Source organism: Molossus molossus, unplaced genomic scaffold (assembly GCF_014108415.1).
Source record: "Molossus molossus isolate mMolMol1 unplaced genomic scaffold, mMolMol1.p scaffold_m16_p_5, whole genome shotgun sequence".
In the NCBI taxonomy this organism is placed as follows: domain Eukaryota; kingdom Metazoa; phylum Chordata; class Mammalia; order Chiroptera; family Molossidae; genus Molossus; species Molossus molossus.
Genome location: NW_023425388.1, coordinates 11,088,707 through 11,112,676, shown reverse-complemented (window position 1 = coordinate 11,112,676; position 23,970 = coordinate 11,088,707). Strand labels below are relative to the sequence as shown.

The following is a 23,970-nucleotide window of genomic DNA, read 5'->3' as shown; positions in this document are numbered from 1 at the left end:
CAAGGTAGGTGTGGACTCAGGCAAGACGCCCACCTCCCCTGCTCCCATTGAAAATAACATACAAAGAAACAATCCAACGTTTACATGATTAGTTGCTGATGATTTCAAACAAGCTAGAAGTTAGGTAGAAAAGGAGTCTGAAGAAAGAGGGCTAATTGTAAGCCATATGTTGTTTGGGGGATTTCCAGGAACGCCTGCTAAAAATTAGGAAGTTGTGGATATACTGCTTCTGCAGATATTTAAACTGGGTCTGTGCATTCCAGTTCTGGAAAGCCAGTCTCTAGGAGTTTAGGTCCAGAATTGCTTGGCTCTGAGCCTGTTGCAAGAGTTGGGGGTCTGGACCTTGAGCACCGGCCCCTGTGCTTTTCAGTAGTGGCCTGGCTGAGGGGTGGCCTATGCGTCTGCAGGGGTGATCGTGGAACTCCACGAGTATCTGGGGGGGAGCTGTTTGGCCTTAGAGTTTTGGACCAGCTCGGCAGCAATCGATCCTGGATAGAGCATGGGGAGGAGGCGGTGGTTCTGACCCCAAGTTTCCTGCAGAACTGGAGTGAGGGCGCTGGCCTGGAGGGGTAGACAAGCAGCCTCTGGACTTGCCTTTGCACCCAGAGGCCCCTGGCCTGCAGCTTTGGGCAGCTGCACTGTTTTCCCTCAAATCAGTTTTGGGGCAAAGAGCTGTGACACTGGGTGCCAGGGGAAGAGAAAATGATTCGTTTAGAAAGTGCTCAATTATCCAAAATTACTTGCTCACCCCTTCAGTAGCTCCCAAGGGCAGGGCGAGAAAGAGGCACTGTAATTGGTTTAACCTGTTCTGGGGACTCAGATCTGTGTTTGGGGGTGTAGTGCAGGATTGGGAGGGGGCTGAGAGACCCACCAGGGTCAGGGTGCGGGTGTCAGGCAGGTTTTAGAGCCAAAGCCATCCTGGGCGGTGGCTGGCGCCCGGATTTACCGGGCTTTTGGCCTCTGATGGGAAAATGCCCAGCAGAATCCACATGCCAAGCACTGCCTTGCTGTTCTGCAGCCTTGGAGCAGGCAGGGTCTCTGCGCAAAGAAGTATCTAGGACTTTGGGAGTCAGAGAAAGAATAGTCGAATCGGAAGGAACCACAGAAATCACCGGAGGAACGCTTCGTACTTGGGTTTTCCCCCAAGGTCCACAGCAAGGGCAAGAGAGAGCCTGTGAGCCTAGGCTCTCCTGCTGAAGGGGCCTCTGCCTCGGCTCCTTTCCTTCTGAGCCCCCGAGTGGGCGGGGAGAACGAGACCAGCGGGCCCAGAGGGAGGCCAAAGGAGCCAAGGTGGATACTCCTGCCTGGGATGGCCTAGGCTCGGGGCTGCTGGCAGTTTTTACAGCCTTTCAAGGCTCTGCTCGGTCAAGCTGCCCCAGGAGACCTCAGTCTCCTGGCCTGTGAAATGGGCCCATTAGCAACTCCATGGCTGCACAGCATTCCTGAGATCAGTGTGAGGAGCCTGGCCATGCAGGTGGAAATCTAACCTGTTCTTACTCCAGACTGCTTCCTGCAAGCTCACTGCGTGTCCCCAGCCACACACTGTTCCACAGCACAGTGCCTCACTCTGTGGACTGCGGGGACTGGCAAGACCCACTGTTTTCTGGATCCCCACATTTTCTCCCCTTTAACAGTAAACTAAGAATAAGAGGTGGACTTTGGGAGTGAAAGGGTGGTTGGAGAGGCGGGGGACACGGGGGCTCAGGGAGGCACTGGGGCGGTGGGCCTGCCCCTCTCTTTGCAGTGTGGTCTTTCCTTCAGGAGAGGGGTGCTTTGGAATACAGGAGCACCCAGGGGCAGTGAACTCTGCCGCGCTGTCCACAGCAGCTGCCGGTGACCCAGGGCCAGCTCTGCCATCCTGTGCTCTATACTGGGCTTCGGGAGGGACGTCAGGCAGAGTCAGAGCTGCAGGAACTCCCTGGCCAACCTCGAGGGTTAGGCCCCTTCCCTGGAGTAGAGATTTGAGCCCCAGCGGAGGGGCAGAGCCTGCAGTTCCCCTTGGGTCCTTGCGCAAGAAGGACTGGCCGGAGGAACTGGCGAGAGATGCCAATTCAGGAATGGAATTGGAAACTGAGGCTGACTGTAAAAAGGCAAACAGAGCCCACCCCACCCCTCCGTCCCCAGACCTGAAGACCCAAGACAGGATTGGGTGAAAGATGAGGAAGGAACTGGAACATTTATCTCAGCCTTTTACCTAAAAGAACGTAAACCTCATCCACACACAAGAAAAGTAGGGTTGGCGGCCTGACTTATTCCAGTGGTGGCACTTGTCTGCGTTTAGATTTAGGCAGAGCCTCCCGCCCCCTACACACACACACACACACACACACACACACATACACACACGGGAGCACCCTGGGGAGGAGGGATGCTGTCCTAAAAATTGTTGTCGGGAATCTACAAGTTTTGGTTCAGAGGGTTTGGTGGGGTTAGACACCACTAAACAGACGGGGACAGAGCCGGGCCTTTCTATACGGCTGCCTGAAGTCATGTAGATTTTTTAAAAAGCAGACTTATTTATTAGAACGCGGATTTTTGCAACCCTCTCCCATCTCTACTTGGAAGCCTGCCAGGCTGTGCACCAGGTCCGGGAAGGACCTGGAGGGAAAGCTCACGTTGCGGAACAGGACGCTCCCAGCCCTGGTGAAAGGCGATCTGGGGACTGGGGCCCTGGCCGCTGGAGGGGAGGAACGGGAGCGCACACGCTGCGTCTTCAGTTCCCGGTGGTGGTGGTGCTGTGTGGTGGCCAGGGTTCCATCCCATCCATCCTTCAAGGTCTGAGAATCAGGTGTTGGGTCGAGGAGGGCGGTCCTGTGTCTGTTGTCTGAGCACAGACAACACTGGCATGGGGCAAGGCCAAACTGGATGCCTCCTTCCCTGCTCTACCCCTCTGCGCTTGTGTGGCCTTCTTGGGTCACCCCTACCAACCACCCCCTTCACAGCCTGTCTCTGGCCCACTGTACAACTGATGGTTTGGAGCAAGGCTGAGCTCTTCAGGGGCACCAGAGAGGTGCAGCGTCCCAAGGCAGGGGAAAGACGAAGTGTGTGGAGGGGTCCCACAGCCATGAGGATTGCCTGGTGTCCAGAGTCACCAGCTCTGGGCTCTCCAGGAGCAGGAAGGTGGGTTGGCCCCAAGCTCTTCACATTACAATCTCCCAAGGGCTTGGTGCCAGCAACCCCTGAGCCCGCTGCCTGAGGTTGCTAGTGCCCTGAATGTGTGTGTGTGTAAGTGTGTTGGGGGGTGTTGGCAGGAATTAGATGCTGGCTCCCTTGCTTGGGGAGAGGGGAGAGAGCATCGAGAAGAGGGCCCAGCAGCCGTGGGGTCCTTCCCCTCCCCTCGACTTTGGAGTGGTTTGCAGTGGGGAGTGTGACCTTGTGTCCTGACATGGCCCACAACCACAGAGAGATCAAGCTCCCCAATATCATGTCTCCTCTCCTGCGAGGGGACAGTATTTGGGGGAGGCAGAGGAGAAGGCTAGAGGCAGGGAAGGAGTGGGAGAGCAAGAGAAGGTAAGACCAAGGTGGTGGCAGCCACAGCAAGTACCCCCGCCTTCCACTGAGTTCAGTTCATTCAGTCCCCAGACAAACCCATTTCAGAGGTGAGAAATAAAGGTTGGTGGTCAGGGTGCTTGCTGGAGATCAGACTGTCCAGACTGGCCCAGCAGCATCTTCAAACGAGGGAGGAGGAGGCAGGGAGAGGTGAAACCCCAGAGTGTCCCTGAGGGGTGGGGTGGGGGTGGGGTGAGGAGGGCTCCTGAAGGTCTGCCCCGGTTTTCCCCAATTCCACGTCCAGCTTTCTGTGGAGGGTTAGGGGTGGGGTCAGGACCCTGTTATTAACCCCATTTAATTACCACAAGATCCTTGTGAGCAGTGTTTTTGTGACCAGCTTTGACACCCAAGGTTGTCCTTGGGGAAGGGAGAGAATCACTGACCATCCTGGGAGTTCTTACCAAGGTCCGGACCATTTCTCTGGGGCTGCACCCAGTGGTCACTGGCCACAGTGAGCTGTTCCTGGGTCCAGAGGAAAGCAAACCAGCTGCCTCTAGTAGGTCTCAACTCATGTGTCCCCTCCTGGGAGAACTGTGACCCTGCCTCACAGTGAAGGAACCCCTCTGCTGTGCCCCTGGAGGGCAGAGCTCCCAGGGGAACCCAGGCACAGCAAGCACTAAGAGCTGGTTGATGACTGACTAACGAGCGCCCAGGGATGAGGGACCCTATTTAGATAGCTTCAGTGGCAGGAGGGCCTGCTGCGTTTTAACTGACCAGCCAGCCAGGTGAGTGCCAAGGTGCAGGGTTGTTCCGACAACCCTGGAAGTCGGAAGGGAAAGAGGCTACCTTGCTCCTTTTCCCTCTGACCAGGTGGCTGACACCCACCCCCATGACCTGGCCATCTGGATTCCCAGTGGCAAGGAGTCCCCAGAGGATTCCCCTGCTGTAGGGCAAGTGGGACCCAAACCTTGGTGACTGGGGAGCCACAGGCTGGGCGTGGGACTCCGGCTGCTGCCCTGCAGTCCCTGAGCCGGAGGGCTCCCGGGTTTAGGCAGGACAGACGGCCAAAAGTTAATACCCTTGGAAGAGCTTAGCCCAGTGTTTTCTTCAACTCCGCCCCTCACTTTTCAAACAAAGTCCTTTGTTAGGTCCAGATAAGGGCCACACACACAGCGCCGCACTTTTGGGGAGCATAGTGGTTACAAACCTTAATTTATTTAGTCTCTGCCTTCTGCCCAAAGTCGATTTTTATGAGCCAAGTAAAAAGACCTCACCCACAGCGGTTTCTAATGGAAGAGCTGGAAGTGCTGTCACCCCAGGGTGGGGTGACATGGGTAGGATGCTTGAGGGGAACTTCTTGCCACCCCCACTCACACCCCCATCTCTGCCACCAGGTCTAGAAGGAGCATTCTGATCAAATCTCCTCCCCAAAAACGGAATCTTTGGGAAAATATGGGGAAAATTATAATGATGTAAGAGAACAGGCTCTTTCCAAGTAGCTGGGTATTGGACTTATGCGGAAATTGCCCCATGCACCCAGCGCACACTGAGGCCAGAGCCTCCGCGAGGCTGTTCAGAGGGCTGGGAAGGGGAGTCTAGTGTGGGGATCGTTCCCAATGGTGCAGATTTTCCCAGCTCCCTTGGCAAGGACCCTTCCAGAGACCAATGCCAGGAGGCCATGATCACTTTCCCGGCTGAGCCAGGAAGGGTGGTTTGGCCCAAACCCGGGACAGCACCCAGAGTAGGGTAAAGGACAGTTATCAGAGTGTATCTGTCCAATTTCCGAAATCAGAATTCCTGGGTCTTTATTAAATTATTTCTTTATTCAAAGCCTCAGGGCCTTTAAATTTTGGTTCTTTCTAGTTCTAGTTAAATGGAGTAAACACTGGCACTGCCCGCCGACTGCCTGTTGGGGAGTGAGGACCCGAGTGAGAGGCAGTGGCATCCTGCTGTGGCCACTGGTCCTCCCTGGGAGCGGGGTGGAGGGCAGTGAATTCCTGAGGTTAAAGAGACAACTTTGTCCACATGGTGGAGGCTGAGGGGTCGTGATCACATTTTGGAGATTGGGATATTTGGGAATGAGCTACTTCCTTCTGGGGAGGCAAAGATGTGTCCCTGATTTCTAGAACCCAGTTGGAGAAATAAAAGATAATCCTCCCCTTTTTTGCGGAACAAAGTTCACTGAGAAGGGTCCCCAAAGCCTGGGGGGGCGGGGCAGGGCTCCTGAGGTGCTCCAGGTCAGGGTGGCTACCTTGCCCTGGGCCGGGGGTTCCACCTCCTGGGGTCAAAGCCACCAGAGACGCGAAGCCCCGGTTCCCTTCGGGACAGTGGGGAGACCCCAAGTGCCTGCCCTGCGACTCTCTTCATTTGCCACCGCGCTTAGAGGGGCTTTGGGATCCCAGGAACAGTCTTCGCGGTGGCTGGCCAAGGTTCAGCGAGTCCGAGTCTGGCCTCGTCCGGCGCTCCGGATGCGCAGCGGCAGGGCGCCGGTCTGACCTGCAGTTCACCGCTGGGGGAAGGCGGAGGCGCCAAGGGGACCCACAGCCCACCCCACACGGGCCGGTGGTTGGGGGTGAGCGGCGCAAGAGGGGGCCTGGGGCCTGGAGCCTGGGAGCGCGTTTTCCACCAAAGGGAATGGGGCACAGACCGAGACAGCGGTCACAGCCTTCGCCACTGCGCCTCGGGCGCCGCAGCGCTAACTGGAGGATCCTGGCCCGACCCCCCGCGGAAGGCTCCAGGGACCGACTGTGTGTTCTACCAGGTGGCGCTTATGCCGCAACCTCACCTGGCTCCTCTGCCTCCGCCGGAGAACGCAGAGGAAAGCCTGGATCGCCCGGGTCCCAGCCGCTGAGCCCAGGGCAACGAAGAGCAAGGTCCTGCTGGGAAGGGTGGTCTTTCCTCGGGTGCTCTCTGCAGCGCTGGTGGCCGTCGGGAGGTGGCCGTCGAGAGGAGCAGGAGGCCTGGGGGGGGGGGGGATTTGTTAGGAAAATGAGGGGCTGCGGGACCCTAACTACGTGACAACAGACGCCTCCCGGTTACCTGCGAGCGTAGATGGGGCTCTCACCGCCTTTGATCTATCACTGTTCCCCCCGGGAGCCCCCAGGTAAACCCTTCCCACGCCTCAGTTCCTGGATTGGAAGCGGAGGGAGCTCCTGGGGGCGCCCTGAGGTTGAAAAGGATTTTTACTCTATTTTACTTTTAATGCAGGAAAATCTGCCTCCTGGGCGGCGCGGGTGTTTTTTCTGGGTTTCTCTGTCTTTGGGAAAATGCACGGTTGCCTGAGGCAGGATCTTTGGGGGAATATTTATGGGTCAAATCAGTATCCCCGTTCGGCTACGAGGATGGCCTATTTCAGCAAAGCAGATTAGATTACTTTGTGGCGTTTCAAATAATAAAACGGCTGTTTCCGAGTCGTGAGCACGTGGGCGACCCACGCGAGCGGTGGGCCCAGTGGGTTCCGGGCGTGCGGGGCGCCTGGAGCCCAGGCCGCGGCGGGAATTCCGGTTCTGGCCTTTTTCTTTTTAACTGGGGGCCGAGGGACGCTCGCGCCTCTGGGCGGCCGGGCCGGGCGACGGGTTTCCCGCGCCCTGCTGGGCGCCCGGGCTCTGGCTGGGCGCTGCCTTGACTGATTCGTTTTATTCCAATGCCCAGGTTTAGGAGACGCGTGGGGACAGCCGAGCCGAGCCGGGCCCCTAGACAGTGTCGCCAAGGAGCTGGGGTCGCACTTGCTGCAGGTAAGGCCGCCGGGCTGAAGGGGGAGGTCGCGGCTGCCGACAGCGCCTGTCAGCGCCTGGGTGGCGCTCCCTAGGGACCCGGACGCCGCGGTCTCGAGGTTCCCCTCCTGCAAGAGTACCGAGGGGATCCATAGGCCGCCAACAGGCTGCAGAGGTCGCCCCGAGGCCCCGCAACCAAGGCCCCGACCGGGTGGACTCGTCTCAGCTAGAGTCACGCCCGGCCTACCCCGCGCCTGGCCGCCCCTCAGCCCCAGGACTCTAGCCCCGGGGTCCTCGGCCGTTGGGCGCCCCTGGGCCTGGTTAAGCTCTTTCCAGCCTTTACTTCCCCCAGCAAACTTTATGGAGCGCTCGCCCTGAACCCTAGTGGGGCAGCTCCAACGCGTTTGACACTCGGGTCTGTTTGGACGGGTCGTAAGAAAGGAGACACAGCATCACTAAGAGAATATTAACAGCTGGTATTTATTGAGCGTGTACTACGGGCCCGATTCTGTTCTAAATCTTACGGTATCAACCGGCTTCACCACCACCTAGAATGGGTTCTGTTCTTAAGTCCATTTTTTAGAGGAGGAAGTTGAGGCCCAGAGAGGTTAAGCAGCATGCCTGGGGTCACACAGCAAGCGGTGGAGCCGGGTTCCATCCAAAAGGTCCAGCACTTGAGCCTTCGGCTCACGACGTGGTGCGGCCTCCGGAGTCCTGGCTTGGTTTGTGGTCAGCCACTTAGCGCCCCCAGCCCGGAGCCATTCAGCCCTCAGCTGTTAAACGCCCCCGACCTCGGGTTTCCCCGGCAGGGTCCGGGGCGCGCGTGCCGGGTAACCGTGCGCAAGACTCGCCAGTTCCAGGGCCAGTTCCAAGTGGTGGCTGGCGCTAGGTGGGGACAGCAATGCCTCGCGTTTCAGGGTCTCTCAAATGCCCTTTACAGAGCCTTATCAACGACCCGATTCATTCCCCCCTCCCGTCATTTGTCTCTGCCATCGAAAAATGCCTACCGAGAGCTATTTTGCATTTCCTTCTTCTATTTTGTGTTTTCTTTAAAAGAAAAAAAAAAAAATTGGCGGCGGGACGCAGTGATTTGGGTCAGAGTCAGCCACGAACTCCGCATTTCGAAAAAGCAGATCTTTTCAAAACTCTTTTGCCCCGAATGCCCCAGTGTGATTTATTTTTTAAAATGCGTGCTCTGGGGAAGAGCAGATCCGGGGCATATTTGAAACCTGAAGCTTTTCCAGCGGAAAGCGAACGGGGTGGCAGCCCCGCGGGTAATGGTGCTCTTGGAGCCCTGCCCGCTGGCCCTGCCCGCCCGCCAGGCGCACCTCCAGCTCCGAGCGCGGCGTGTTGCATGTTAGATACTCCTACATATTATAAGTGACACTAATATCAGGGACGACTAAGTGCCTGGGAACTCCAGTAAAAACCTGGCGGCAAAGTCAGCATCCTCCGCTCGTCCACTGAACATTTCTTTAATTAATCCCGCAGCGGTGTGCGGAAGAGTTCATTTGCAGTTAATACACGTACAAGCAAAACCTGAAGCTATGAAGGCGTACCCAGCATTTTCCATTAAGGATATTATTTTTAGCTACTGCTGGCAACTCGCAGAATTTACTATGATAATTTTTCTTTTACTCATATGGCTCACTGTCAGAGGCTATTTCATTAATGTATCTCTTTAAGGGTTTTGGAGTTGAGCAAGAATGCAAAATGTGCCAAAACATTAACAGCTTTCGAAATTGCTGTGTAGTTTGTATTTTTGAAACGGAGTTTAGCTGGGAAAATATTTTGTAGCTGAGTTAGAAACGTGAAAGTATGGCTTCTAATCAAGATGTTGATTTCCACCTCAGCACAGGGAAAGGTAATGATAGTTTGGTTGGCAAAGGATTTTTGCAGCAAAATCCTACTTGGGAGAATATAATGTAAGGGCATCTTTCAAGTTTCGTTTCTGCTACATTCTTTTTTAGGCCCCCCTCCAAAGAGGGGGCGGATTTAGAAAAACCAAAGGTAATCTGGTTTCAATTACATGTTGTAAAAATAGAATTTGTGGCCAGAAATTAATTTGGAATATTTTTTTACGGGGGCAGCATTGTGGGTTGTATGGATCTTTCACCAATTTTATTGCTTTTCTTTGGTCCCAGATCTAAAATATGAATGGGTAAATAAAATGCAGTTTCCTTTTTCAAAAATAATTTAGTCCTTTTTCCTTGCCATGCATAAATATACTGAGTACCTTTTTATTTGTCTTAATTACCTCTCATAATTTTACTTTATTTTTTTTGAGGGCTGGCCAACTTCGGCAAAATCAGAATATCATGTATGTTGTTTTAATTTTTCAGAAATTGATACTTTTTCTCCTTGAATTTTGCAAAGGTTATTTGAAATAATTAATTCTGTAGACATAGTCTGTTCAAATAACCCGGTATTTTCTTTTCTGGGGAGTGGTAGTGTTCGGAATTTATTATTCAAATGGTACTTAGGGGTAACTAGAAAATCGTGGCAAATAAAGTGTATGTCCTAGTGGTATAAACACTGCCAATTATGACATAAAATGGTCTATATAGTGGTAGATTGTCCCCTAAGTACCATAGAACTCCGGATTTGTGCTAAGTGCTAAAATAACCCCAAACAATAAAGCTACTACATTTAAACTGGGTATGATAGGAATTCTCAAATGTTTTGCATGATTTTTGCGATGTGCATGTCAGACTGTTTTTACAGTGCTTTAAAAGCATTTGAAAGCCTGGTGCGGGAACTAAACCTTGAGTGGTGTAACTTACAACCCTTATGGTGCTGGGCTCTGTTTTTTGCATTTGACAAATGCGTGTTGGTAATAATATTTTATACAGTCCTCTATCCCAGCGAGAGTACAATTATTCGATTTAAGTCTAATGTATAACTATCATCTCTTACCATGACACTTTTTCTTTTCCAGACTTTGGATGGATTTGTTTTTGTGGTAGCATCTGATGGCAAAATCATGTATATCTCGGAAACAGCCTCTGTCCATTTAGGCTTGTCCCAGGTAAGTAGTACCTAATTTTATGTGCAACTTAAATATTATATGTTGGTGGATCTTGGCAGCCTTACCCAAGCAGGGTGTTCAAGCATCTGCTTTTGTGAAGGAGCGTAATCCAAAATTGCAAAATCCTCTCCTTAGGCTGTCCCGCGGGGCTTTTCTTCTCCGTGTTACATTTCACTTTTTTACTTTCTTTTTCCTTTGGGGTTAATGACCAGTATGTCTTTGCAACAGCCAGCCTTGTTCTGAGGTTGTGTTCAATAGCCTGGACTCTGCTGATACAGTAAGACTCCGTCACTACCAGGAGCTTCACAAAGGGGGACTTTTCTGACCGTGGTTGATGGCCTGCACGTGGTGTTGTGCGTTGCTAGGAAAGCTGATGGGGAACGTGGATTTTATGCAGAATGTGCTTTGGGGAGGGCGAAAGAAGGGGGTAGATTTATGAGTGTTCACATGGAATTCAGGGTAATTTTTCCTGAGTTTTTCCAGTTCAGTGGTCGTTTCAGTAAAGCATTTTATATGCTTGTGATAGAAACTCATAAAACTCAGTTTACTACTGTTTTGCACAGCAAGGTCCTGGTTTCTTTAGAACATTTAAATATTACTGATTTTTCTGGAACCATTTTTTAAAAGGGGGTTCATCCCCTAGAGGAAAGAATTGCACTCAGCTTTATGTATCCCCATCCAGCAGAGGGTTTGCTGGAGAATTTGGCTGCAGTCTGGGCCGGTGGTGGCCAGTGGGTCCGGATGGGATGGGGGGACTCTAACTGGTCGTTGCCATTCACATTTCTGATTTAGCAGGTGTGGAACATGGCTCTCAAAGCCACTTTTTTTTTTGTTACGTATAGGGACTAAATGTTTCTTTACATTGTGAATTATCAGAGCGCTCTTTTTCATCACGCTAGAATTAATTAGATACAGGAAATGGGCTCCCTGGAGGCCCGTGAATAGTTTGTATTGCACCAGCCCCTTGTGTAGTTGAGCCAAAATAAAAATGCCAACTAATGTGGCCGGGGTTCTCACTGAAAAACAAAATCACCAGTTTGGAAATCTGCATCTGGTGTATTCCTTTTCTTTTTCTGCCTATACATTTTTTAAACCTGCAATTTATTTACAACCTTCTCTCCCAATGTGTGTCTGCCCTCATCCCCTGTGTTTTTCATGCGAAGTTCTTTAACGTGAATCTCATATTAAAGTTGTTTGGTGTTTTCTTTTCTCTTCTTTATGAAACCAGGTTGCCCAGATAAGATTTACTAAGGCTTGGCCCTTATACTACGTGACTCATAAGAGTAGTGTATTTGGAGAATGGAAAATTCTGTTGGGAACATGAAATTTACTCTTTTTTATATTTTGCAAAGTTGTTATTCTCTGAATTTTCACCTTGCCCTGTTTAGAATTATTTAAGACCCTTTAGTTGTGCCCAGCCTAGTTTCTACTCCTGGCTTGGTTTGTGGCTGATTGACCTTGATCAGAGTACTTAACCATTTCTTTTTCCTTTGGGTTTACTTAACTTTTTCAGTCATGATTTACAAAACCTTTGATTAGTCTTATAATAGTGTCACAAACAAGACAAAACATTTCACATACTTTAAAAATGACTAACCAAACATATTTTAGAATAGGCAAAGTTACTGTTCTGGAATATTAAATTTAGGTCGGAGCTTCCTAGCAGTCAAAGCAAAAAGGGAAATGCATTCGGTTACGTGGTTTTTGTTGTCTTGATAGGGCCGGTATTTCACCTCCTTGAACAATAACTTAAGAAAATAATTCCCAGGCAACCCCTCCTTCAGGATTGTGATAAGAAACAAATCAAAGTGCCCATCTTATGTGATTTATAAACTATAGGGAGCTACACAAAAGCCAGACATCATTACCATTTCATTAGTACTGTACTTCAATTAGCACAAAAGTTGATTCAGATAGCATCCATCCTCTGGTGGGCACACACAGGGCTCTTGGTCACATCGCAAGGCACTGTGGGCAGACCAGCACCTCCCAGTCGACTCAGCCAGGTTGCTCGGTCTAGCATCCCACATCCCTCTCAGTCATTTTCCTCTTTAATTAGAAATGGCCCAAATACTGGATAGGTGACAAATCTGCCTCCTGTTCACAGTTACCTCCACAAAAGGACATCTAAGCAGAATCGAAATTAAAATTACATTTACTTTTGGTCATAATGCAGAAATAAAATTTTGTGCTATAATTTTGAAAGGGGAGGGGCCGCGTTATACACTGCCATTTCCCAAGAGAGTTACCGAGATGCCTTTCGCCTATATGTTTCCAGAAGTGTCCATTAAATTAAAAGATACATCAAGCTGTGTGGGGCAACTGATTTTTATTTTTTCCCCTGATCTCTCGGCAGGACTGTGTTAGTATCAGTCTTCAGTTACAAAAACACTTGAATGCTGAAGTGAGCCTAGTCTGGGGAGTGTTCTGGTGAACTGTTTAAACAAGCGACAACAAGCACGTCCCGAGTTTGCCTCCTGCTCACGATTAGCTCTGCAGAAGGAAATCCAGGCAGAATCACAATGTGTATTTTTTTCTGTCCTCTTCATTTAAAGAGTAAAATATTGAGGAGGATGTCAAATATCCAACTTCTCTTTCCAAAAAGAGTTTTTGCTTTTAGATCTGTTAGTAGGGAAAAGTCAGGCAAATGTATCAGACATGAAAATGTTATTAAAATAGACTTAACAATTTTTTAAATCACCAGATAAAAACGTTCATAAAATCTTACCCAGTAGTCTAAGAGCAGCCTTGAAATAGGTTTCCTGATGAATAACGGTGGTAGTAATAGCTTATATTTGCACAGTGCCCTTCTGTGTTCCAAGAACTTTCAATTACTCTCAATGACATTATCTCATTAAGTAATGACATCTTTCACATTAATTCAGGGTTAAATTCTATGTTAGCAGCTCCCAGGGAACATAAGCCCCTTCCTTGGTTTGCCATAATCGTGTGATAATTCATAGCAAAGTGGTGGGTTTTTTTTCCCACCTGAACCACCATCAGAATGACCTGTTTGAGGATGTAAAAATGATTGTCATAAGCCCATCTCAGTTCAAAGCCATTTCTTAAACTTTTTTTAAAAGTTTGGAATAAGGAATCTACTTTATGTGGAGAGTTTTTAAGTTCGTTTTTACTTTTAAAGGAGTGAGCACCGCGATCCTTGCTGTCAGATGTTCACACCAAAAATGACGAGACAACCAAACAAAGAGCAAGTTCTCAGGCCACAGCCCAAGTGCTGGGGAACAGGCAGGCGCAGGCTGGGAAACCCCGTCCGGAGGATACGCACACAGAGCACACAGTGCAACATTCTTAGTGACAGACATATCTATTTGGAAGAGGTCGAGTCGAGGAAGCGCTTTTTATCATGCAAGTTCATGAAATGGTTTGAGTCCGTGTTGTTTAGGTGACTGTAACTAACCAACTTCCATTCGAAGAAGGAAGAAAGCTCTGTATACCTGTTGTATTGCCCCCAACATTTCCAAGTGTCCATGTGGTTTAAATTTCCTTCCCAAGTTGCACACATTATATAGCCTGTAGGTAGGGAACCAATATCTATTTTCAAGTGAACATCGACACGTACGCAATAGCTGCTGGGGAGACGCAGGCAGGAAACGGGGTGTTTGCGATCAGAGCACACCGTAAAAGTCGCCATGGCGTTGTTTGGGGCCATAAGACCTAATCCCTTCACTTCTGAAATAAAGAGAAAGGACAGCGTTTTATGTTTGTTGACATAACTTGAACCCTGAAACCCAAACCATCTTATTTTAAAATGCTTAATTTACCATAGTCAGCAAAATACCCAGAGCAGAGTAATGTGCGTTTTCCGAGTCCGGGGTGACTCTCCCCTTCTGACCCAGAATATATCCATTTAGTGCTGTATTTATCCCGCGTAGTTTTCTTGGCAGGAAGAAAAGCTATTCAGCAAAACATAAAAAAGCTCTTAGTAGGAAAGCAATTCATTTTGTAGTTACCAGGGTTTTACCAATGCTAAAATATCACATGGAGGGTCTGTTTTAATAAGGCTGATGTATGAGACCTGGAGAGTTTTATAGCGACGACCATAATTTTTTTGAGGCAGTCACATTTCTTCCAGTGTTCAAAAGCACGGATAGACATGTAAATACAGGAAACACCATGTCAACCGTAATTCTCAGTCAAGGTCAGCACTGTTTCATCATTCCAGAATTTGTTCTTTAAAAACATTTCCGTTATTTGAAGACTGTTTTACTTCCTCGACAGCCTTCGAGTTTTCTGACTGACCCGAACAGTCAGAAAATCAAGCCTTTAGTTCCTGGGCCTTCACTCTTCTCGTTCTCCAAACGCAGAGGAGGAGAAGGACCCTAAGGAAACAGGGGGAGCCCTTTGGGGTTACGGCGCCGATGAGTCCCTGTCCGCACAGACGCAGGTCTTTGTGCAAGTACGTGAAGCTGTTTCTCTAAAAAGACACCAGTTACTTTCTTCTAAATAAGAACTCGGAGCAAACCAGAATGATCATTTCCCCCCATTAAAAATAAAGGTAGGGAGAAATGATAGGCCAACACCAAAAAATTAATTTTTTTTTCATTTTCGAAGTAAGCCATGAAAATTGGGAATCAATTAAGAATAAATAACAACTCCCTTATTACTGGCCTGTATCGCTGTCCACCTGACAGTTCCCAGGAATCTCTGACTGCCCTCAGGAAGAGAGAGTGTCCTGTCCCAAGTGGCTGGCCGAAATGTTCCCAGTTCATTTAAATGTCAGGATTACCAGGAATGACTTGAAGGAAGTTTTGTTTTTATTGCTTATTTTTAAAAATGAAATCACGTAATAACTTCCTACCGTGGCAAATATCCATTGGGTCACGAGGACAATGCCAGGTTGGGAGGGGACAGGGAGGACTGTAACAGGATTCTCTCCGTTGCTGTTTGCATAATATTGGAAAGAAAGATTCTATGAATAATGCAGAAAATAGAACTGTGAACAGCGCCAGGTCGGGGACAAGATTACTTAGCAGGCCAGAAATGTAATTTGTTTGGAATACAAAGGCATCTCACGCTTCTTAACAAATTGGAAGGCCTGGCTCAGAGGAGTGGGACGAATGACTTCACCTCTCCATGGCCCCTTGGTCCCCGGTGAAGAGCTGATGGCCTCGATGCTAATTTGGAACGAAATTCGCCATTAAACCCTTCAGCCGAGATTGTTCAGTTGCGTGAGGTGGCACAGCCAGGGCTGCCCATTACCGGAGCTCACGTCCTCTCTGCTCTAATTGAGAGCAATGAGGCTCCCAGCAAAACCCTCGGCAGGGCTCACGCAGACATAAACAACAAGGGGTGGCTGGGGACAGGGCACTCACCAGCCTCCGGCCCTGCCCGGAGCTCGCCCTCTCCCCTTGGAGCAGGCTCAGCAAGAGTTCTGCACACCCACCAAGGGTCTTGGCCACCCTGGAAGGACCATCACTGCCCTGGGGGACCCCCTGATCAATAGCGGGTGCACTGACTCACAGTCCTCATCTCTAAAGTAGGACCCACACCTCTGCTCAGAAGGCTGCTCTGACGGTGGAAGTTTCTAGAATAGGGTGTGCCACAGCCCATTTCAAGGTGGGCGAGGGGGACCAGGTCTTGAGACTCTCTGTCGTCCCTGTCATGGCACTTGTGTTTGGAGAACACGGAAAACTTCGCAAGGTTCAGAACAGACTCACTGGGACTTCTGTGTAAAGATCACAATGATGGTGTTTTCCTGGACACCCTGCCCCTGTCCCTGCAAAACAGGGTCCTGTCTAACGTGGACATGGCCTCTGCGTGTCTGTCCTCTGTGGGGTGTGTCTGGAAGTAGGTGGTGTCTGAACCCAGGGTCACATAGCTCTCTGGGGTGGGCCACCCAGCCACACCCGGGGGCGGGGCCATGGGGTTAGCACAGTCATCTTGACTAGGAACCAGGCATGTCTCCCAGGGAGCGGAGCTGCCAGGAGAAAGGCCTTGTGGGGCTCAAGTCCTCCACAAGGGCAGGGGGCCATGGCCTGCCCCTCAGCCTCTGGGGACAAGGCTCTCGGGACCTCACCATGGACACGCGCTGGTCCACGGCTGACCCGTCCCCTCAGGCAGCACGGAGCGCAGGCTCCAGCCCGTTGTCTCGGTATGGAGGACGCTGACCAGACTCTCGGGGCCACCCCCCTCCATGGCACACCTTTTTCATTCTTCACTTCCAGTTCCTCCTGCTCCAACCTCTCTGTCCTTGTTGGAAAGTGTGGGAGACGGTTCGGAGAAGAAAGTGTTTCTGCACTGGGAGAAGGTGTGGATTGTCAGCCGAGATCGAAACCCTGTCCCTGGCAGGTGCACACCTGTAATACACACGTGTCCCCCTCCCCCGTAGCCCCGGAGGACTTCTGACCCTGCCCTTCCTCTGCCGCAGGTGGAGCTCACGGGCAACAGTATTTATGAGTACATCCATCCTTCTGACCACGACGAGATGACGGCTGTCCTCGCGGCCCACCAGCCTCTTCACCATCACCTGCTCCAAGGTATTTATTTCCTCCAGACGGAATAAAAAAAAGAAAAAAACAGAATAAAAACCAGGTGATGCTCTTGGATGTGACCCGAAGGTTTCACTTCCCACACTGCCCAACCAGGGCCCCCAGCACACACGCTGCACCCACCAAGTGGGGTTAACTTTAATGCCTCTGTCCTTCAAAGCAACACTACTGACCCCCATCAGGGGCTAGACACTGTGCTGGGTGCTGGGTGCTGGGTAGGGGGTAAAGGCTTCTCCCTAATGTGCTCTTGGCTTAGAGTTCCTGGATACAGGTCTGGACCTGGGCTTCTTAACTGAGGGTCCGAGGGTAAAACTTGAGTTTGCGAAATTGAATGGGGAAAATTACATTTTATTCCTCTCGTTGAAATGTAGCGCTCCCTTTGCTTCTAGATTGTAGCGGGTAAGCCACGTACTGTCGCTAAAACCTCTGCTCCTTCGCCATTCGGGGAGTTCTGAGGGCGTGCGGCTGGGTCTTGTCATGCAATGTGTTAATGAAGCAGCACATTTACAGGCGTATCACCACTTGTTCGAATATTGTAGCAACTGTTTTCAGCACATGTGTGATACATCCATTTGTAACCGCATCTATTTCTGCGTGGGGATTTATGGGTGTTGTCATGGCCCCAATCAGTTCAGGAGCCTGGTCTACACAGAGGCAGGGCCCGCTCCTGGGCCTGGCTCCATGTGGGGACATGGTCCTCCTCCTGACGGTCCCACCTGTCGCTGCACCCGTCCTGACGGGTCCCTACTGTGGTGAGCGCTGTTAGCACAGACATGGCGTGCCTGTTCTGGGAGGATGGGAGCATGTTGTCACACAGATGACCCCTTGAATGACAACTGCCATGTGTGCTTGGAAGACACCGGAGAACCTGTTCCAGGGGCCCTGGTCTTGTAACTTCCTCTGATAGTCCAGTGAGACCAACCAGTATGTTGACCAAGGGTCTCTTGTCTGCTTTGGACTGTGGTGTCCCAAAATTCCCCAGGGGGACAGAGTCTGAAGGATTTCCAGCAGAATGAGGGCCAGGAGAGAACCCTGCACCTGGAACTAGCTCTCTCACGGCGGGGTGGTCCCAAGTGGGGCAAAGCCACAGAAGTCTTAGAGAATTCCTCAGAACCTTGTGTAGTTATGGTTCCTAAAACTGACAGTGTCCACTGGTGGGTGTGGCCTTCTCCACCAGCCCCGGTGCCACCCTCCCCTCCCATGGGAGCACAGCTTCTTAAAACTAGGAAATGATGGCAAACACAGCTTGGGAACATCCGAGCCCCTCCCCCGCTCTCCGGGGCTCAGCGGCAGAGACAGTGCAAGGGGAGGAGCACCAAGGTCAGGAGGGGCGGGGTCCCCCCCACCCATCCACAGCCACTGAGTGTGCGGGACCGGGGTTCACAGCGCTCGCTGTCTTCCCCACGCCTCCAGACTTGGTTTTCTGGGTCTGAACTGGCCCTCTGTTCTACGGTAATTGGGTGAGACATGGGCTCTCCCCAAAACCTGTTAGTGATCGTGTGATGCTGCTCAGACCTAGCGGGCTTGTCTGGAAACGGGCAGAAAGGCGCCTTGCTAAAACAAGCTCTGCCTCTCGGACAGCCCTCCTGCCCGCGGCAGGGGACTGTGGGTAAATATGACAGCCTTTCCACCTGGCGAGGCCTCTCAGGTGAACCCCGTACCTGCCCCGGGCACCCCTCAGGGAGGGCGGAAGGCTGCGCTTCCTTGCCCAGAGGTAACCCTTTTTTAAAAAGTAATGTATTAACCACCACCCAGTGGCTGTTTGTTTAGAGTGGAGTGACCTCGCCCTCACCCGGGCACAGGCGCTTTGGCGTTGGTGCCTCGGAGAGCTGGTGTCCCTCACTACAGCAGAGGGCGTCTCCTTAGGGGCCTCATTTGCTGTGCAGTAGTGAGGGCGGAGGTTCGTGTGCGAGGCCCTCGGAAGAAACAGAAGGCAGGCCGTGGCCCAGCCAGAGACACAGCGACGGTGACAGGGAGGGAGGTCCATCCAGGGCTGTCACTCCGACAAAAGCTCCAATCTGGCCCAGCGGGTCTGTGGGGTTCTGTTCCCTAGTCTACACTGCTGGGCAGTCTCGGTGCCCATGGGCACGGCTGGCAGGAGGTGCCCCACAGCTGTTCCCTCTGCCAGGGAAAGGGGCTGATTCATGACTTTTACTCCGTAACTGCCACCTGAGGGGGTTGGAGGCACAGGGCCTTCCTCGCAGGCTCGGCCCTGCCCCGGGGCTGGTCGAGGTGGTTCTCCTGGCACCCAGGCCTCTGTGTGGCTACACGAGGAGGCCCTGGGCCCTCTGCACACAGTCTCACTGTGAGCCGGGTTGCTGTTTCCCAGGGTCTCGCTGTGGCCGTGTTTCAGGTTGCCTTCCTCTGGAGCACGCGGAAGCCACGCCACGGCCAGGACCCGACTGGTCTCCCAGCCCACCCGGGACCACAGGCGAAGCTCTCCGGGCTGGGATCGGGGCTGCTGGGATGAGGCCTCCGGCTGCCTGTTCTGGCCCTGAGGGGTTATTGATGTTGCTGGCATAAAGGTGGGGGGACACACGGTGGGCCAGCCGGCCAGTCTAACCCGACTCCTGCTTTCAGAGTATGAGATGGAGAGGTCGTTCTTTCTTCGAATGAAGTGTGTCTTGGCGAAAAGGAACGCGGGCCTCACGTGCAGCGGGTACAAGGTATGAGGAGCCATGGGGGGGGGGGTGACTTCACAGGTTGGTAGTTTGCTTCACAACCAAGAACGGCTGCAGAGAGGAAGACACGGGGACCCAGCGTGTCATGCTGCCTTACGTAGAACTTTCTCGGGATGTTGCTTGCGAGGCAGGTGTGAGCTGGCATCTTCCAGGAGTATTCGTCCTGTGATGTCAGGAGTCCACGTGGCTGAGGGTAGAATCTGACCTTGGCACCTGCGGGTTCCACTCGGCACACAGGTCGGTCTGGCTGGAGCAGCTGCCCTGGAGTTAACTGCGCATCCTGGTTCCAGGCAGGATCCCAGGCCGCAGTGGGCATTCGGAATGCAGTGTCACCCTCGGACTGTTCGGTCGCATCCGGTGATAACGACCGTGCTGTGCATGACAGTAGTATTACAGCCCATTCTGAGGGCAAAGGAGAGCTTCTGCCTGCAGCATCTCACCTCATTTAACAAATGAGTCCAGTTAGCTGGTCTAAGTGCGGCAGCCCTTTGATGGAGTGTGATGGGCCGGCTCTGTGATCTGGGACACCAGCTGACAAGCAGAAGGGCAGGCAGCTCAGGGCAGAGCTGGGGCCTCTGAGCCCAGCCCCCACTCCTCCCTGGCTAGTTTCTCTGCTGGACATGGCCCCTGGTTCAGGCCAGCTCCAGAATCCAGGAGAAGGTCCCCTAAAGAGCCCGCAGGCAGTACTGTGCCTCAGCATCTGTCCTCTGCGCCCTGAAAGGGCAAGTTGGGGGACATCCGAGCTGAGCCGTGCCTTGGGCCGTCCGGCCCCTCTCTGGAGCTGGAAGTGGAGGTGATGGGAGCCTGTTTGGTGGAGCATCTGAGTGTTCGAGAAGGAGGAAGGGGTGGGGTGAGGGAACGGGGACAGTCTCGTGTCCCTGTACCTTCGTTCTCTGTCTGGAATGCCCTCCCCACCTCCCATCCCAGGGTCTGCCTTCCCTCCCTCTCCTCAGGCCCCTCCTCGGAGCCGCACTCAAAGCTCTTATCTTTGACTTGAACTCACTCTGTTTTATAGTTTGGAGGATATGTTTCCCAGACTCTAGGCCTCTTTGGCCCAGGGATGGGGAACCCTCAGCACTGTCCTGCACCCACAGACACTCTTCCGGACACTTGGGTCTTGAATTGTTTTTACCACTTACAAACTGTCGAATCTTTTTTTTTATTTTTTATCCTCACCCGAGGATATTTTTCCATTTTTTGTACAGATAGAGTGGGAGGGAGAGAGAGGAAGGGAGAGAGAGAGAGAAACATCGACGTGAAGGGACACATCGAGTGCCTGCCACCCGCACGACCAACCAGGGCTGGGGACAAACTGCAACCGAAGTACGTGCCCTTAGCGGGAACCGAACCCGGGTCTCTCCGGACCGCAGGCCGACGCTCTAACCGCTGAGCCAAACTGGCCAGGGCTCTTTTTTTTTTTTTGTATGTGCCCCTAGCAGGAGCCGAACCCAGGACTCTCTGGTCCCCAGGCCGATGCTCCAACCGCTGAGCCAAACTGGCCAGGGCTGAACTGTCGACTCTTAAGCAAAACACATCACCTATCTTTTCCTCGTCAGTAAAATGGGAGAGTAGCCTAGAAGGATGTAAAGATTTTTGCAGCTGTAAGACCATGAATACACTCAGGAACCCCGGAGGAAGGCTTTTGAAAACACATTCAGTTGCTCATCACTGCTGTTGCGGTGACTGTGATCCTTTCAAGCGCGTGCCGACTGTAACTCGTACAGAGGCTTCCGATACTGAGGCTCAGGGCTGCACAAATGTTTCTGCTGGACGTTTGGAACACGGCGTTTTCTCTCGTGTGGTTTTTGGCTATGACTGTTATAAGTGTTTCTATATAGTCACCTTGGCTTTTGCTTCTTCCAAGGGGATAAAATCTTGAATTATAAATAAAATAAAATATATTTAAGATGAGGCTTTTTATGATGCTCCTGCAAGGATTCTGAACGGACTGGAGTGATATAGCTTGTCAAGTGAGATCAGTGTCAAGTTAACAGATGCCGAGTTCAGCCCCGTTGGAAGCATTATAGTTGCTGAAGTGAACATTGCGGAACGGTCCGCTCCCCCACGCACCTTTGTTGTGCCAGCTAATGAGAACTTGGCAGTGAGTTAATTATATATCAATCCATTATATAGCAGAGAGCCTTAACCTGCAGTTACGTGAACATAGTCTACTAGGGAAGACAACCCTTGTATTTTATTGTGATATTGTTTCTTAAGAAAGAAGAACAGCTCCGTTTCTCCTGAGCAGTGAACTGGGCGTTAGGCTGTGGAGCCCAGTGGAGCCAGGCGGGGGGTAGTTCAGCAGGAGGCGGGAGGAGGGGTGCCAGTCAACCCGGGGCCGCCGGCGGCTGACCCTGCCCTCATCTTCCCCAGGTCATCCACTGCAGCGGCTACTTGAAGATCAGGCAGTACATGCTGGACATGTCCCTGTACGACTCCTGCTACCAGATCGTGGGGCTGGTGGCCGTGGGCCAGTCACTGCCGCCCAGCGCCATCACTGAGATCAAGCTGCACAGTAATATGTTCATGTTCAGGGCCAGCCTCGACCTGAAGCTGATATTCCTGGATTCCAGGTGAGTTCGGCACCTGCGGCTGCTATGGAGTTCCAGAAGATACTGATGGTAAAAACTGGCCCCTGACAGCCACACTATTAAACCACGATGTGACAGGACTAAGTCATGCTAAGAATGCAGATTAGGAAGAGTTCAGTGAAACCAAGTCACGAATTGAAAGAAATGACCTCAGCCTTAGTACTCAGACGCAGCCAGCTTCTCCGGCTTCTGGGGACTTTTAGAAGCTGGTTCAGGTCTTCATCATCTCACTGAGCTTGCTCTGGGAACGTGCTGGGGGCACAGGCAGCCTCTTTCGAAGGCCCGCGTGTCCGGATTCTGCTCGCGTCGCCGCGAGTCGGGAGGTGTCTGGCTCCTGACGCAGGCTGCGGGAAGCCACCTGAGAAAGGACAGCCGCTGCAGGGCTGGGCTGGGAGCAGACAGGTGGCCTTCCCTGGAGGGAAGCTGGGACCACAGCTCGGCAGGTGCCCGCCAGGGTCTGGGCTGGAGGGCGAGGCTGCAATGGCCCGAGAGCTGGCTCTCCCCACTGTCCCTTCCTCTCCTACTTGAGACCCCCCCCCCCCCCAGAGAGAGCGGGGAGAGTGAGGGAGGAGGAGTCACTGGCTGGCTGGACCGGGTCAGAGGTCTCTGGGGGGGGGGAGGTCTGTGCCGGAGGCTTGGCCGTCCCCAGGGCGGCTGCTGGCCTCAGGAGTCTTGAGGCCTCACGTGGGGCCTCTTTGGGCTTCTGGTTTCTTATCTGTTAAAACAAACAAACATAAAAAAAACAGGCCTGCCCCACCCACAGGGCAGCTGGGAAGGAGGGAGTTAGATCACAGACGGGAGGCATTTGTCCAGGTAAAGAGCCTGCCTGATCAGCAGCGAGTCCCTGGCCTCTCGGCCTCCTAGAAGGACCTCAGCTGTGCGGACGGGATGTGTTCAGACCCCGCTCCTGCCTTGCGGTGGGCCTGGCTGAGCCTTCCCAGAGGAAGGGTATCTCTGTATTTTTATGTTTTCTGTATCTCCTGAAGCTAGGATTTACTGTTTTGTTTTGTTTTTTACTTTTTGTGATAAAATATACATAACCTAAAACTGGTCATTTTAACCACTTATTGAAGAAAAACAAATCCACCCAGTTAGGAGAAACAAGCAGTCAGATTAGTCCAGTTCGTCGTTAAAGAACCACTCAGAGGTGAACATGTGACAGGGTCGGCCTGACAGGACCACTGTGCTCCCAGGAGCTCCCAGCAGTGGGTAAAGGTGACTCCAGAGGATGTGGCACCTCATTCAATAGTCAAACACCGACAAGTGGGACCAGAGTCCAGGGCTGGCCGGGGGTCCGGGCCGAGCGTGGGGGCGGGAGCTGGCCGTGAGGCGTGAGCTCCTTGCAGATGTCAGAGTGGACGGAGGAAACCGGCTGTCCGCGTGCTTTATTCTGGAAGCGCGGGAGGGTACAGCTGGGTTCTCCCTTGTTTGTCTCCTACTTCTCTTTGACCTTTCTAGCTCCACCCCCAAGGCCTGGTGAATTCTTTGCAACAGGGAAGAGAGGGGTATCCCCAGAGGAGAGATTTCAGGTCTTCCGAAATTGTTCAACCCACATGCTCTGCAACTCCAGGGACAGATGGAGGGCTTCCCGGAAGAGGGTGGACAGGCAGATAGGAGGCCAGGGGCTGGGGCCTCCGACTGGCTTTCTCAGAAAGACCACATTAGGGTGAGGGGCCCCGCCCTGGGAGTAGGAAAGAGGTGTCGATCTGGATGGAGGAAGAGTGCAGTTCATCCTCTGAGCACCAGGAAGCCTCCAGCAAAGCCTTGACGCTGTTCCTAAACTTCGGTCACCTTGAAGGTGTTTATTGACGGGGCCAGAAATGCTCTGCGGAATTCTTCACGCTCACTCTGGTCCTGGGTCTGTGGTAGCCTGATGGTCTTTGAAAGGCCGCCTAGCCGGGGCACAGGGGCCAGCCCAGCACTGGGAGGTCGGCAGGATGGCCCGTGAGGTGGGAGACA

At 52.2% G+C, this 23,970-nt stretch overlaps 1 protein-coding gene across 1 annotated transcript in view; it reads left to right on the top strand.

Annotated features, from left to right (window-relative positions):
- SIM2 (SIM bHLH transcription factor 2) overlaps window positions 1–23,970 on the top strand; it is a 39,295-nt gene that overhangs the window by 2,478 nt on the left and 12,847 nt on the right. Inside the window, exons 2-6 of the mRNA XM_036243468.1 lie at window positions 7,141–7,223; window positions 10,141–10,230; window positions 16,619–16,727; window positions 19,320–19,405; window positions 21,794–21,993. Of these exons, the coding sequence (XP_036099361.1) occupies window positions 7,141–7,223; window positions 10,141–10,230; window positions 16,619–16,727; window positions 19,320–19,405; window positions 21,794–21,993 (568 nt within the window). The remainder of the gene's footprint in view (window positions 1–7,140; window positions 7,224–10,140; window positions 10,231–16,618; window positions 16,728–19,319; window positions 19,406–21,793; window positions 21,994–23,970) is intronic.